The sequence below is a fragment of the Pongo pygmaeus genome, chromosome 7 (assembly GCF_028885625.2).
Source record: "Pongo pygmaeus isolate AG05252 chromosome 7, NHGRI_mPonPyg2-v2.0_pri, whole genome shotgun sequence".
Lineage (NCBI taxonomy): Eukaryota > Metazoa > Chordata > Mammalia > Primates > Hominidae > Pongo > Pongo pygmaeus.
Window position 1 is genome coordinate 110,091,227 of NC_072380.2, and position 14,887 is coordinate 110,106,113.

General features: G+C 42.0%; 1 protein-coding gene and 1 long non-coding RNA gene across 5 annotated transcripts in view; one reads left to right on the forward strand and one right to left on the reverse strand.

Annotated features, from left to right (window-relative positions):
* Window positions 1-14,887, forward strand: part of MTDH (metadherin) — an 81,645-nt gene that overhangs the window by 63,378 nt on the left and 3,380 nt on the right. For 2 of the 4 annotated variants that reach the window (XM_054497413.2, XM_054497414.2), the window contains 2 exons: window positions 5,959-6,066; window positions 11,320-11,460. In XM_054497413.2, coding sequence (XP_054353388.1) covers window positions 5,959-6,066; window positions 11,320-11,460 — 249 coding nt within the window. The remainder of the gene's footprint in view (window positions 1-5,958; window positions 6,067-11,319; window positions 11,461-14,887) is intronic. The other 2 variants (XM_054497415.2, XM_063669395.1) reach the window with 1 other exon arrangement.
* The window catches only part of LOC134740061 (uncharacterized), a 51,665-nt gene continuing 50,534 nt past the window's right edge, over window positions 13,757-14,887 (reverse strand). The window contains exon 3 of the long non-coding RNA XR_010127327.1: window positions 13,757-13,853. This is a non-coding gene — a long non-coding RNA (uncharacterized LOC134740061). The remainder of the gene's footprint in view (window positions 13,854-14,887) is intronic.

The window sequence follows — 14,887 nt, forward strand, 5'->3', positions numbered from 1 at the left end:
TCATCAGGTGATCCGCTCACCTCAGCCTCCCAAAGTGCTGGGATTACAGGCGTAAGCCACCATGCCTGGCCTTTTTTTTTTTTTTTTTTTTGAGATGGTGTCCTCAAACTCCTGGCCTCAAGTGACCCTCCTGCCTCAGCCTCTCAAAGTGCTGGGATTACATGTGTAAGCCACTGTGTCTGGCCTGCACAGTCTTTATTAAAAAGCCATACATTCTGATGCAGCTAGTCAATTATATAGCAAGTAGCCATAGATGATATGGAAATGAATTTTATTTGTAGGAACTAATGCTGGGCTGTATTTGTAATTTGCCAACCCATGTTTTAGCATGTCTGTCAATACAAAGGGAAAGGATCCAGAATAAAGTAAAAAGTTAAACATAGGCTGGGCACAGTGGCATACATCTGGTAGTCCCAGCTATTCAGGAGGCTGAGGCAGGAGGATTGTTTGAACATAGCAAGACCCCATCTCTTAAAAAAAAAAAAAAAAGGAAAGAAAAAGTTAAATGAGAGGGAAGATTTGACTGATAGAGTAAGGTGCCAGAAGAGGATCAGGAAGCCTTTAACAAGTGGATGGATTGGTCTTTTTTTTTCTTTTTCTTTTTGAGATGGAGTTTTGCTCTGTCACCCAGGCTGGAGTTCAGTGATACAATCTCAGCTCACTGCAGTCTCCACCTCCCGAGTTCAAGCAATTCTCATGCCTCAGCCTCCCGAGTAGCTGGGATTACAGGCACCCGCCACCATGCCTGGCTAATTTTTGTACTTTTAGTAGAGATGGGGTTTCACCATGTTGGTCAGGCTGGTTTCAAACTCCTGACCTCAAACGATCCACCCGCCTCGGCCTCCCAAAGTGCTGGGATTACAGGCATGAGCCACCATGCCAGGCCTTTCTTTTTTTTTTTTTTTTTTTTTTTTTTTTTTGAGGTGGAGTTTCGCCCTGTCTCCCAGGCTGGAGTGCAGTGGCACGATCTCGGCTCTCTGCAACCTCCACCTCCCAGGTTCAAGTGATTCTCCCTCCTCAGCCTGCTGAGTAGCTGGGATTACAGGCATGCATCACCATGCCCAGCTAATTTTTGCATTTTTAGTAGAGACGGGTTTTTGCCATGTTAGCCAGGCTGGTCTCAAACTCCTGACCTCAAGTGGTCTGCCCACCTCGGCCTCGCAAAGTGCTAGGATTACAGGCGTGAGCCACTGCCCCCAGCCAGGATTGGTCTTTAAAACAGGATATAGGCAGGGCACAGTGGCTCCCACTTTGCGAGGCCAAGGTGGGTAGATCACAAGGTCAGGAGTTCAAGACCAGCCTGGCCAAGATGGTGAAACCCCATCTCTGCTAAAAATACAAAAATTAGCTGGGCATGGTGGCGGGCACTTGTAATCCCATCTACTCATGAGGCTGACTGAGGCAAAGAATTGCTTGAACCCGGGAGGCAGAGGTTACAGTGAGCCAAGGTTGCACCACTGCACTCCAGCCTGGACAACATAGCGAGACTTCATCTCAAAAAAAAAAAAAAAAAAAAAAAACAGATATAATACTAATGGTAGAAGGAGGGGTAAATAAATGTAGAGGAGGACAGTTAACAGGCAATGTGAAAGTCAACAGCAGGGAAAGGGGTTTTAGATTGGACCTACAAAAAGGCTTCTTAGTACAATATCTTAATATATAATACCTTAATACATAGTGATCATTCAGATGTTTGTTGGACATTTAACACAATAGAACCCATGAATGGAATAAAGACTTTATCATACATCATAGGAATTCTTTTTCTGAATATATTCAGAGATTACCTTTTACATTTCTAAGCAAAAGTGAGCTGTCATCAAAATGTTCATCAGTTGGGGAATGGAAAGATGTGATATGTTTATACCATGGCATATTAGAAGTTAAAAATGAACTAAAACTACATTAGCATTATGAATGGAATCTCAACATGCTGAATGATGAGCAAGTTATAAAAAGATAGAATATGTCATTTATGTAAGTTTTTATATGTGGATACAAATAAATTTATAGAAAAATTGATTGGATAGACACAGAAGTTGTTCACAATTTTAGTTACCATTAGGAAGGTAGTGTGAAAATGGGATTGGGAAGCGGTATAAAGGAATTTGAAATTTATCAGTAATGTCCTTTTTATTTAAAGATTTAAAATACGTTTATAAAAATCTCAACTCTTTCGTAGGAGTTAAAAGTTGTAGAGTTGATTTCAGCATCTTCCCATTAACAAAAATAGTATTTTGCCATGGGGAACTACATTTCTTGTATGGTTGGATTATAATGAAGTGATAAGCTGACTGAAGAAAGTCCTTGTGACCTGAGTATCATTCATGGCACGTATCTGTTCATATGTCATTTTAATCATTGTAAGACCTTGAAACAGCTTGTGGTGAAAACTTCTAGGGATGTTTCTCCACAACTGGTAGCCAGCCAGCCTAGACTGAAAATCTCTTAGCTAAGTTTGTGCCACATTTTGTTTTGTTTTTCCATCTGCTTGTAATGTCTGTAAGCTATTTGGTAGTTCGTGAGACCACCAAAATCATTATAATGATTATAGTGCTGAGCAGAGAAATAGCGGTTACTTAGAATCATCTCTTCCTGTAAAGATAGTCTAGGAATCTAGGTTGTCATTTGTGAGAATAAACCAAAAGCATTTTTCCATAGAAAGTTAAACTACAGTGCTTACTTCAGCAACACATACACTAAAATTGAGGCCAGGCGTGGTGGCTCACATTTGTAATCCCAGTACTTTGGGAGGCCGAGGTGGGCAGATCACCCAAGGTCGGGAATTTGAGACCAGACTAGCCAACATGGTGAAACCCCGTCTCTACTAAAAATACAAAAAAAAAAAAAAATTAGCTGGATGTGGCGGTGTGTGCCTGTAATCCCAGCTACTCGGGAGGCTGAGGAACAAGACTCGCTTGAACTGGGAGGCAGAGGTTGCAGTGAGCCACTTCACTCCAGCCTGGGCAACAGAGTGAGACTATCTCAAAAAAAAAAAAAAAAAAAAAAATAGATAAGGCCAGGCACAGTGGCTCAGGCCTGTAATCCCAGCACTTTGGGAGGCCGAGGCGAGTGGATCACCTGAGGTCAGGAGTTCGAGACCAGCCTGACCAACAAGGTGAAACCCCATCTCTACTAAAAATAGAAAAATTAGCCGGGCGTGGTGGTGCGCACCTATAATCCTAGCTACTTGGGAGACTGAGGCAGGGGAATTGCTTGAACCTAGGAGGTGGAGGTTGCAGTGAGCCAAGATGGCACCATTGCACTCCAGCCTGGGCAACAGAGCAAGACTCCATCTCAAAACAATAAATAGATAGGTAGATAGATAAGATACAGAGAAGATTGGCATGGCCTCTGCATCATTATGAATACTAACATAACAGTGCTAACTTGATAGGTTTTTTTTTGTCCTGCAGAATGCTATTTTCAATGACATGATCTCTCAAATTCAGTTTTTTAAATTAAACCTTTTATTTTGAGATAATTGTAGATTCAAATGCAGTTATAAGAAATAATATAGGCCAGGCACAGTGGCTCATGCCTGTAATCCCAGCACTTTGGGAGACCAAGGTAGGAGGATCACTTGAGTCCGTGTTTGAGGCTAGCCTGTACAACATAGCAAGACCCTATCTCTAATTAAAAAAAAAAAAGAAAGAAAAATCAGCCTGTAGTCCCAGCTCCTCAGGTGGCTAAGGCAAGAGGATCAGGAGGTCAAGGCTGTGCAGTGAGCCTTGATTGCACCACTGTACTCCAGCCTGGGCAACAGAGCGAGACCCTGTCTTGAAAAAAACAAAACAAAACCAGGCAGGAATGAAACAGAGTGATCCCCTGTACCCCTTTTACCCAGTTTTCCCCGGTGGTAACATGTTAAAAAACCATAATACTGTACAGTAGCACAGTAGCCATCCCCACCGTTCCCCACCTCCACTTATACACAGGGTGCATTCCAAGACTCCCAGTGGATGCCTGAAACCACAGATAGTGTCAAACCCTAGGTATACTATGCTTTTTCCTATACATACCTCTGATAAAGTTTAATTTGTAAATTAGTAAAGGATTAACAACAGTAATCATAAAACAGTTATAAAATTTACTGTAATAAAAGTTATATGAATGTGGTCTCTCTCACTGTGTCTTTCAAAGTACTTTAATATCAGACTGAGGTTGACCGCAGGTAACTGAAACTGCAGAAAGCAAAACTGCAAATAAGGGGGAACTACCTTTTCACAACTGGCGTGTTTGAATTGATGCAATCAAGATACAGAACATTTATCATTTCAAGAATGTTTTATTAATGGAATTATAATATATATAACCTTTTGCTATGGTTCTTGTTTGTTCGTTTGATTGAGATGGAGTCTTGCTCTGTTACCCAGGCTGGAGTGCAGTGGCATGATCTCGGCTCACTGCAACCTCCACCTCCCAGGTTCAAGCAATTCTCCCATCTCAGCCTCCCAAGTAGCTGGGATTACAGGCTCATGCCACCAGGCCCAGCTAATTTTTTTATTTTTAGTAGAGACGGGGTTTCACCATAGTGGTCAGGCTGCTCTTGAACTCCTGACCTTAGGGGATCCACCCACCTTGGCCTCCAAAGTGCTGGGATTACAGGCTTCAGCCACTGCTCCTGGCCTTGGTATGTTTTGTTTTTTTTTTTTCACTCCACATAATTCTCTGGAGATTCATCCAGGTTGTTGTATGTGTCGGTAGTTGTACCTTTTTACTGCTGAGTGATATTCCATGGTCTGGATGTACCTCAGTTTCTTTAACCATTTACCTATTGAAGGACATTTGTGTCCTTTCCAGTTTGGGACTATTATGAATAAAGCTGCTAAATATGTAGGTTTTCAGAAGTCTCTGTCTAAACATAAGTTTTCATTTCTCTAGGATAAATGCCCATATGTACAATCGCTGGGTGTTATGATAGTTGCATATTTTAGTATTCTAAGAAACTGGTTTTTCTGTATCCTCACCTAAATTTGCAGTTGTCACTTTTTTATTTTAGCAGTTCTGATAGGTGTATAGTGATAACTCATTGTGGTTTTAATATGCATTTCCCTAATAGCAAATGGAGTTGAGCTTTTTCCCATGGTTTCTTTGGCATCTCTGTATGTTCTTGGGTGAAATGTCTGTTCATGTCTTTTGCATATTTTCTAAGGGGATTTTTTTTTTAAACTTGAGTGTTCCTTATGTATGGATACTAGTTCCATGGATGGAACCATATGGCTTGCAAATATATTCCCCCATTGTGTGGGTTGTTATTTCATTCTCTTAACAGAGTCAAATAAATTTTAACTTAAATTGCACTACATTTGAACTTCAAAATAAAATAGAATTACCTATTCAGTGAGTTTTTATTTTTTTATTTTTTATTTTTCTTTTTTTTTTTTTATTTTTTTTTTGAGACGGAGTCTTACTCTGTTGCCCAGGCTGGAGTGCAGTGGAGTGATTTTGGCTCACTGCAAGCTCCGCCTCCCGGGTTCACGCCATACTCCTGCCTTAGCCTCCCGAGTAGCTGGGACTACAGGCGCCCACCATCACGCCCGGCTAATTTTTTTGTATTTTTAGTAGAGATGGGGTTTCACCGTGTTAGCCAGGATGGTCTCGATCTCCTGACCTCGTGATCCACCCGCCTCGGCCTCCCAAAGTGCTGGGATTACAGGCATGAACCACCGTGCCCAGCCTCAGTGAGTTTTTAAAACACTAAAGTTTACACAGCTCTCTACTTATGTTGTAGTGAGTGATGGGTGACATAGACACACTGAGAGAATGAAGTTCCATGTATTTTGTTATTTTTTAAATATGTAGTTCTTGATCCGTTTTATTACTTATTACTAGTTTTTATTTAGATTTTGGGAAATGAAGACTGTACCTAATGAATGAAATTATTTCATAATAATTTTCTAAATAATGGACATATAACCATTTGCTTCTCTTTAATATTTTTGCTTTTAACCTAAGGTCTCAGATGATGATAAAGAAAAGGGAGAGGGAACTCTTCCAACTGGGAAATCCAAAAAGAAAAAAAAGAAAAAGAAGAAGCAAGGTGAAGATAACTCTCCTGCACAGGTAAAATGTCAGAACAACAAGCATTCATTAAGTGCCTCCGGCTTAAAATGTGAAAAGATTATGTACAGATGCTAAAAATATATAGAAATAAAAGACAGTATGAGACATTATTTATTTGAAAAGTCATAGACTGTTTTACATATTCAATACATTATATTGTAATAAAAATGTTATTGCTCAAAAAATTCATGCTAAAGGTGTTGCTAAACTCAAAAATAAGTAAAATTCCAAATTATTCATGCATTTTTTTATTATATAATGGTGAAATGGGAAAAGAGAGACAGTATTTTACACATACAAAATTCCTTTTGAGTAACTGGAAGGTAACATTTAGCACACATAGAAAAACCGTGTGTATAACAAGTGGAGTCTTTCACTTGACTTTGAGTTTGCTGGTTATTTCACTTAGAAGTATCCTTTCTTGCTTTTTTGGCATCTACCCAACAGATATTTTCTCTTTCCATCATTCATACATTTCCTTTTCTTTCTTTTTCTTTGCTCTCCTATCTGGGGGAAAAAAAGTAAATTATAATAAAAATGAAGTCAGAGATGAAATTTTAAGCTGGGCACAATGGCTCATGCCTGTAATCCCAGCACATTGGAAGGCTAAGGCGGGAGGATCACTTCAGTCCAGGAGCTTGACACCAGCCTGGGCAACATGGCAAAACCCTGTCTCTACAAAAATTAGCTAGGCACGGTGGCATACGCTTGTAGCCCCAGCTACTCAGGAAGCTGAGGTGAGACAATCACTTGCGCCCGGGAGGCAGAACTTGCAGTGAGCCAAAAATCACACTACTGTACTCCAGCCTGGGTCACAGAGCAAGACCCTGTCTCAAAAAAAAAAAAAAAAAAAAAAAATTTTAATTTCAGATTGATTATTAGAAACATGCATATGTTTTTTTAAAGCACTAATACTGTTACATTATAACTTCTTAAAATATTTGTATTCCTTACTATAACTATGTAATTAATTGTTTAAATGTAGGAGATAGGGAACCGCAATTTCTAGGGATAGCCCACATAGTAATTTTTCCTACTTATTGTTCTATTTGTTTATCTTTTTTTTTTTTTTTTTTTTTTTTGAGATAGAGTCTTGTTCTGTTGCCCAGGCTGGAGTTCAGTACTGCAATCTCAGCTCATTGCAGCCTCTGCCTCCCGGGTTCAAGCGATTCTCCTGCCTCAGCTTCCCAAGTAGCTAGGGTTACAGGCATGTGCCACCACACCTGGCTAATTTTTGTATTTTTAGTAGAGACAGGCTTTCGCCATGTTAGCCAGGCTGGTCTCAAGTGATCTGGCCTCAAGTGGTCGGCCCAACTTAGCCTCCCAAAGTGTTGGGATTACAGGCGTGAACCACCGCGCCCAGCCTTATTTATTTTTGAGACGGAGCCTCACTCTGTCACCCCGGCTGGAGTGCAATGGCACAGTCTCACCTTACTGTAACCTCCCTCTCCCAGGTTCAAGTGATTCTCCTGCCTCAGCCTTCCAAGTAGCTGGGATTACAGGCATAAACCACCACACCCAGCTAATTTTTGCATTTTTAGTAGAGAAGGGATTTAACCATGTTGGCCAGGCTGGTCTCAAATGATCTGGCCTCAAGTGATCTTCCCACCTCAGCCTCCCAAAGTGTTGGGATTACAGGTGTGAACCACCACGCCCAGCCACTTACTGTTTTTGAAAGAAGTTTCTACATGGCTTTTTAAGGAAATATGTATTTAGTTATTTTTTATTGTGGGAAGCACAAACCCTCATAAATCATACAAGCTTATTATCAATACTTGCTTTTTCATTAGTAAAAATGAATGGGCATTAAGGTTGTAACATAGCTAAGATCAGTGGATATGAACAAACTAACACTATGTAATAGGTATGCTTTTCTTGTTAGCTGGAGCTGGCAGATGAGAAATGTTACATCTATCCTTTGTTAGTAATACTACCTGAAAACCATTTTAGCCAAATTTTTCTTGAATTTCTTTGACTTAGAGTATTTACTAGTAATAATTTTGTGGATTGTGGATTAGTTGAGCTCCTTTTAAAAGAAATTTTGAAGGATAAATGTATTCTGAAATGTTTAACGTATTGGCAAAGGTCATTAACGTGAATGTTTCTTTGGTATTCTGATATCCTTTTTAAAATGTTCACTGTGTTTTTAAAAATATAATGAATAAATATTCTAGGTTTAGAGTCAGATCTATATTCTGAATCATGTTCTGTCATTTTTTTTTACCTTGCACAAGTTACATAACTGCATAGGTTGTTTTGAGAATTCAATATCCTTGAAGTTCTATGCTGAGTACATAGCACATATATCCTATTAATAAAAGGTTATGGCTGGGCACGGTGGCTCACGCCTATAATCCCAGCACTTTGGGAGGCCGAGGCAGGTGGATCACCTGAGGTCGGGAGTTCGAGACCAACCTGACCAACATGGAGAAACCCCATCTCTACTGAAAATACAGCATTAACCGGGCATGGTTGCATGCATCTGTAATCCCAGCTACTTGGGAGGCTGAGGCAGGAGAATCACTTGAACCCGGGAGGCGGAGATTGCAGTGAGCCAAGATCATGCCATTGCACTCCAGTCTGGGCAACAAGAGTGAAACTCGATCTTAAAAAAAAAAAAAAAAAAAAAGGTAGGCCAGGTGCGGTGGCTCACGCCTGTAATCCCAGCACTTTGGGAGGCCAAGGCGGGTGGATCACAAGGTCAGGAGTTTGAGACCATCCTGGCCAACATGGTGAAACCCCGTCTCTACTGAAAATACAGAAATTAGCCGCACGTGGTAGCTGGTGCCTGTAGTCCCAGCTACTTGTGAAGCTGAGGCAGGAGAATTGCAGGTTGCAGTGAGCCGAGATTGTGCCACTACACTCCAGCCTGGACAACAGAGTGAGACTCTGTCTCAAAAAAAAATTATATATTTTTTTCTCTTTTTGTTTTGTTTTGTTTGTTTTTTGAGACATTCCACTCTGTTGTCAGGCTGGAATGCAGTGGCTCCATCACAGCTCACTGCAGCCTTAACCTCCTGGGCTCAAGGGATCCTCCTGCTTCAGCCTCCCAAGTAACTAGGACTACAGCTTTTTATTTTTTTGTAGAGACAGAGTTTCCCTATGTTACCCAGGCTATCCCAAACTCCTGGGCTCAAACAGTCCTCCTGCCTTGGCTCCCAAAGTGCTGGGATTACAGATGCAAGCTACCGCACCAAACCCAAAGACCTTTTTAGTGTTCGTGTGTGGCTGATGGGGTCTTTCATGTTGAGTTCAACTTAGGATGGAAATAAATTGATGTCTTCTGACTTTGTAAGATTGCAAAACTTTGAAAAACTTTGTAAGATTACAGACTTCACCCACATACTTCCAAAGCTACCTGCTCAGCCTAAATATATAGAAAATCTTGACTGTCTAAACCCACTACTATACTGAATAACTATCATAAAATAGAACATCAGTGTCAGAAGAACATCAAGATCATCTTAGCCATTTGTTAAAAAGAACGGCCATTTTATATGGATGCGTTTGCCAAAAAATACAGTAATCCTTCTATTTAATATATTCTAGTTCATGTTTATTTTACATATAATTTACTAAGCATATAATGTGCTCTAGAATTATTTTGCTGAAACTTCGTAAAAGTTTGAAAGTCTAAGAATGGAAATCTTACTGCCCTGATGTCCTGTGGTGTTTGGCATGTGCCCTCCCGTCTCCTGACTAATCTCCTGACTTGGGTGGCATGAGGCCCATGCCACCCAAACCTTTCACTTTCCAAAGAGCTAGCCGTCCTCCACCCTGTACCATGGTGTCCTAGCCTGTCTGCATTTGTTAGTGGTGATATTCTTTATGTATAAAAAATTTTTATACCCCCCCCCCAAAAAAATGGAAATCTTAAAGCTTGTATGAGTTTTTAGAAATTATTAGGGCAAATTTTACTTTACAGTTGAGGAAACAGGCTTAGGGAAACTAAGTGACTTGTCCCTGAGATTGTTTGTTTGTTTGTTTTTGAGACAAGGTCTCACTCTGTCACCCAGGCTGAGTGCAGTGGCGCGATCTTGGCTCACTGCAACCTTCACCTCCCAGGTTCAAGCAATTATCATGTATCAGCCTCCCAAGTAGCTGGGATTACAGGCGTGTACCCACCATTACCAGATAATTTTTGTATTTTTAGTAGAAACAGGGTTTCACCATGTTGGCCAGACTGGTCTTGAACTCCTGACCTCAAATGATCCACCCACCTCGGCCTCCCAAAGTGCTGGGATTACAGGCATGAGCCACTGCGCCCGGCCTAATTTTTGTATTTTTAGTAGAGATAGGGTTTCACCATGTTGCCCAGGCTGGAGTGCAGTGGCGAGATCTGCAACCTCCGCCTCCCAGGTTCAAGTAATTGTCATGCCTCAGCCTCCCAAATAGCTGAGATTATAGGCGTGCGCCACCACACCCAGCTAATTTTTGTATTTTTATTAGAGACAGGGTTTCACCATGTTGGCCAGGCTAGTCTCAAACTCCTGACCTCAGGTGATCTGCCTGCCTCAGCCTCCCAAAGTGCTGGGATTACAGGCGTGAGCCACTGCACCCAGCTGTCCCTGAGATTTTGTAGCTAGACTGTGGCATGGCCAAAATTGGAATTTTCTGTCTATTGCCCTTTCTACTATGTAAGCTTAATTTATCTAGAAAATTAACTTATGTATAAACATTTTATTCCCTGAAGTTGTTAAGTGAAGTGTTTTTTGTGTTTGTTTTTTGTTTTTTTGTTTTTTTTTTTTTTGAGACAGAGTTTTCCTCTGTTGCCCAGGCTGGAGTGCAATGGTGTGATCTCGGCTCACTGCAACCTTCACCTCCCAGGCTCAAGCAATTCTCATACCTCCTCCCAAGTAGCTGGGATTAAAGGCATGCACCACCATGCCTGGCTAATTTTTGTAGTTTTGTAGTTTTGGGGGTTTTTTTGAGACAGAGTCACCCAGCCTGGAGTACAGTGGTGTGATCACAGTCCACTGCAGCCTCCATCTCTCAGGCTCAAGTAGTCTTCCCTCCTCAGCCTCCTGAGTAACTGGGACTACATGTATACACCACCACACATGACTAATTTTTGTATTTTTGTAGAGACAAGGTTTCACCATGTTGCCCAGGCTGGTCTCAAATTCCTGAGGTCAAGCAATTCACCCACCTCCGCCTCCCAAAGTGCTGGGATTACAGCCATACACCACCATAGATTTTAATTAATGAAAAATGAATGATTTATATAATCTAATAGGTTATTTTTCTCTATAGGACACAGAAGAATTAGAAAAAGAGATTAGAGAAGAGCTTCCGGTGAATACCTCTAAAACCCGTCCAAAACAGGAAAAAGCTTTTTCCTTGAAGACCATAAGCACTAGTGATCCAGCCGAAGTACTCGTCAAAAATAGCCAGGTAATTTTTAAGAATAATAAAGTTGCTGGGCGCAGTGGCTTACGCCTGTAAACCCAGCACTTTGAGAGGCCAAGGCGGGCAGGTCATGAGGTCAGGAGTTCAAGACCAGCCTGGCCAACATAGTGAAACCCCGTCTCTACCAAAAATACAAAAATTAGCCGGGCACGGTGACGGGAGCCTGTAACCCCAGCTACTTAGGAGGCTGAGGCAGGAGAATCGCTTGAACCTGAGAGGCGGAGGTTGCAGTGAGCCGAGATCACGCCACTGCACTCCGGCCTGGGCAACAGAGCGAGACACTGTCTCAAAAAAAAAAAAAGAAGAATAAAGTTTTGTTGACTCAAGTATTTTATCATAAATATTGTTTTAAGCACTGTGCTAAGCATTTAAAATATAATGACTAATTTCGTCTTCAAAACAATCCCAAGAGAAAGGTAAGACGCATTTTATAAATGAAGCTAGAGAAGTTGAATAACTTGCCCAGAGTCATATAACTATCAGTAGTGAAATCAAGAACCACACTGTACTGTATTTTCTCCTGCTAAATATCTAGGCATACAAGGGATAGACAGCTTAGACATAGAGAAAATATGATTGGTTTCATTTTCCCCCAATATATGTACATAATATGACTATGGTTCAGCCTCCCAAAATGGAACATTTGTTTAAAACTTGGTTATAGGCTCTTGAATGATGTGGCTTCTATGGAAAGTATCTCTATGGCAGAAGGGACCATTTTACAAAAGGCCTAGGTTGGTGACACAAAATCTGATTTCTAATTGGGTAAATTAATTACATCATATGAAAATAAATTCAGGGCTGGGTGTGGTGGCTCACGCCTGTAATCCCAGCACTTTGGGAGGCCGAGGTGGGTGGATCACAAGGTCAGGAGTTCGAGACCAGCCTGGCCAATATGGTGAAACCCCGTCTCTACTAAAAATACAAAAATTGGCCAAGCGTGGTGGCAGGCGCCTATAATCCCAGCTACCTGAGAGGCTGAGGCAGGAGAATCACTTGAACCCAGGAGGCAGAGGTTGCAGTGAGCCAGGATCACGCTACCGCACTCCAGCCTGGGCGACAAAGTGAGATTCCATCTCCTAAATAAGCAACCAGGTGCAGTGGCTCAGGCCTGTAGTCCCAACACTTTGGGAGGCCAAGGCAGGAGGATCGCTTGAGTCCGGGAGTTTGAGACCAGCCTGGGCAACATGGCTAGACTCAGTATTTACAAAAAGCACAAAAATTAGCTTGGGTGTCGTGTTGTGTGTTTGTAGTCCCAGCTACTCGGGAGACTGAGTGGGAAGACCACTTGAGCCCAGGAGGTCGAGGCTGCAGTCAGCTGTAATTGCGCCACTGCACTCCAGCCTGGGCGACAAAGTGAGACTTTGTAAAAAAGAATATATGTATATATTTTATGTATGTGTGTATAATAAATAGCAAAGGATCTATTTGACTTTTTTTTTTTTTTTTTTTGAGACAGAGTCTCGCTCTATTGCCCAGGCTGGAGTGCAGTGATGCAATCCGCAATCTCGGCTCGCTGCAACCTCTGCCTCCCTGGTTCAGGAGATTTTCCTGCCTCAGCCTCCGGAGTAGCTGGGATTACAGGCGCACGCCACCACCCCCGGCTAATTTTTGTATTTTTAGTAGAGACGGGGTTTCACCATGTTGGTCAGGCTGGTCTCGAACTCCTGACCTCAAGTGATCCGCCTGCCTCAGCCTCCCAAAGTACTGGGATTACAGGCATGAGCCACCATGCCCGGCCTCTGTTTGATATTTTTATATTAAATCATTTTCAGAAGCCATTTTATGAAGAATATTTGATCCGTTCTGTGACTTAATGTAGATAAGTGAGAGAATAGACGGGAAAAGGAGACTAAAAATAAGTAACAATAAAACTTCTGGATATGAAATAAATACAGGGAACACTAAGAAAGGTAAAGAAACTAGGCAACATAAATACAACCTCAGGGCCGGCCACGGTGGCTCACGCCTGTAATCCCAGCAGTTTGGGAGGTTGAGATGGGTAGATCACTTGAGCTCAGGAGTTCGAGACCAGCCTGGGCAGCGTGGTGAAACCCCCGTCTCTACCAAAAATACAAAAAAATAGCTGGATGTGGTGGTGTGCACCTGTGGTCCCAGGTACTTGGGGGACTGAGGTGGGAGGATCATGTGAGCCCAGGAGGCAGAGGTTGCAGTGAATGAAGATCACGCCACTACACTCCAGCCTGGGTGACAGAGTGAGACCCTGTCACACACACATACACACACACACACACACACACACAAAAATACAAACTTCAGATACCTGGAATAGGAAGAAGGAATCCTAGTAATTTCTTGGGCTCACACCATTTCCTCTTGTATCCTTATCCCATTTTGCTTTCTTGAATCTATGGGCCCTGGAAGAATAGGGGCAAAAGAAGCATTACTTACCCTTCTTTCTATGTTCAGGATAATGATCACAGATAGAGCTAATAGGTGAAATGATCTTCTACTCATCTCTCACAACCCGAAGGCACTCCAAATTACTGACGTTCTTATCATTACCAGGTCCTGATCATTTATTAATGGATATGCTTCAGTGAGGCAAATCAGTTAGTTTACCTCCTTTCTGCTTCCAGGCTGTAGAGAAGTAAGGCTCAAGAGTCTAGGCTCTGCGTTAAGCATTCTAATTTCACTACCACTGAAAATTTGTACCTGAGTGTTACCAGTTGCTTGAGTCAGTAGGACTGGTAACCACAGTGTGCTTGTAGGAGACAGAAGCTGTTGCTGCTGCTATTTGAGAAATTCTTACCTGTTGGGAAGGAGATTAGGAGTTGTCATCTACTGGTAGTTCAGAAGTTAGCTATTTTCCTTCTGTTTTTCACAAAAATTTTTGAAGCGTTCTGAGTTGGTGGAAATGGACAACCACCATTGAATCACTAATAAGTATAAAATCAGCCAGTCTCAGTGGTTCACGCCTATAATCCCAGCTACGCAGGAGGTTGAAGTGGGAGGACTGCTTGAGCCCAGGAGGTCAAGGCTGCAGTGAGCTGTTTTGTGCCTCTGCACTCTAGGCTAGGCCATAGAGCGATACTCTGTCTCAAAAAAGAAAAGTATAAAATCATCTTATTTATATGAAACTTAAGAATATAAAAGTTAGGCCGGGTGTGGTTGCTCACGCCTATAATCCCAGCACTTTGGGAGGCTGAGGCAGGCGGATCACGAAGTCAAGAGACCGAGACCATCCTGGCTAACACGGTAAAACCTTGTCTCTACTAAAAACACAAAAAAATTAGCCGGGCGTGATGGCACGTGCCTGTAGTCCCAGCTACTCAGGAGGCTGAGGCAGGAGAATCGCTTGAACCCGGGAGGCGGAGGTTGCAGTGAGCCAAGATTGTGCCACTGTACTCCATCCTGGGCGACAGAGCGAGACTCCACCTCAAAAAAAAAG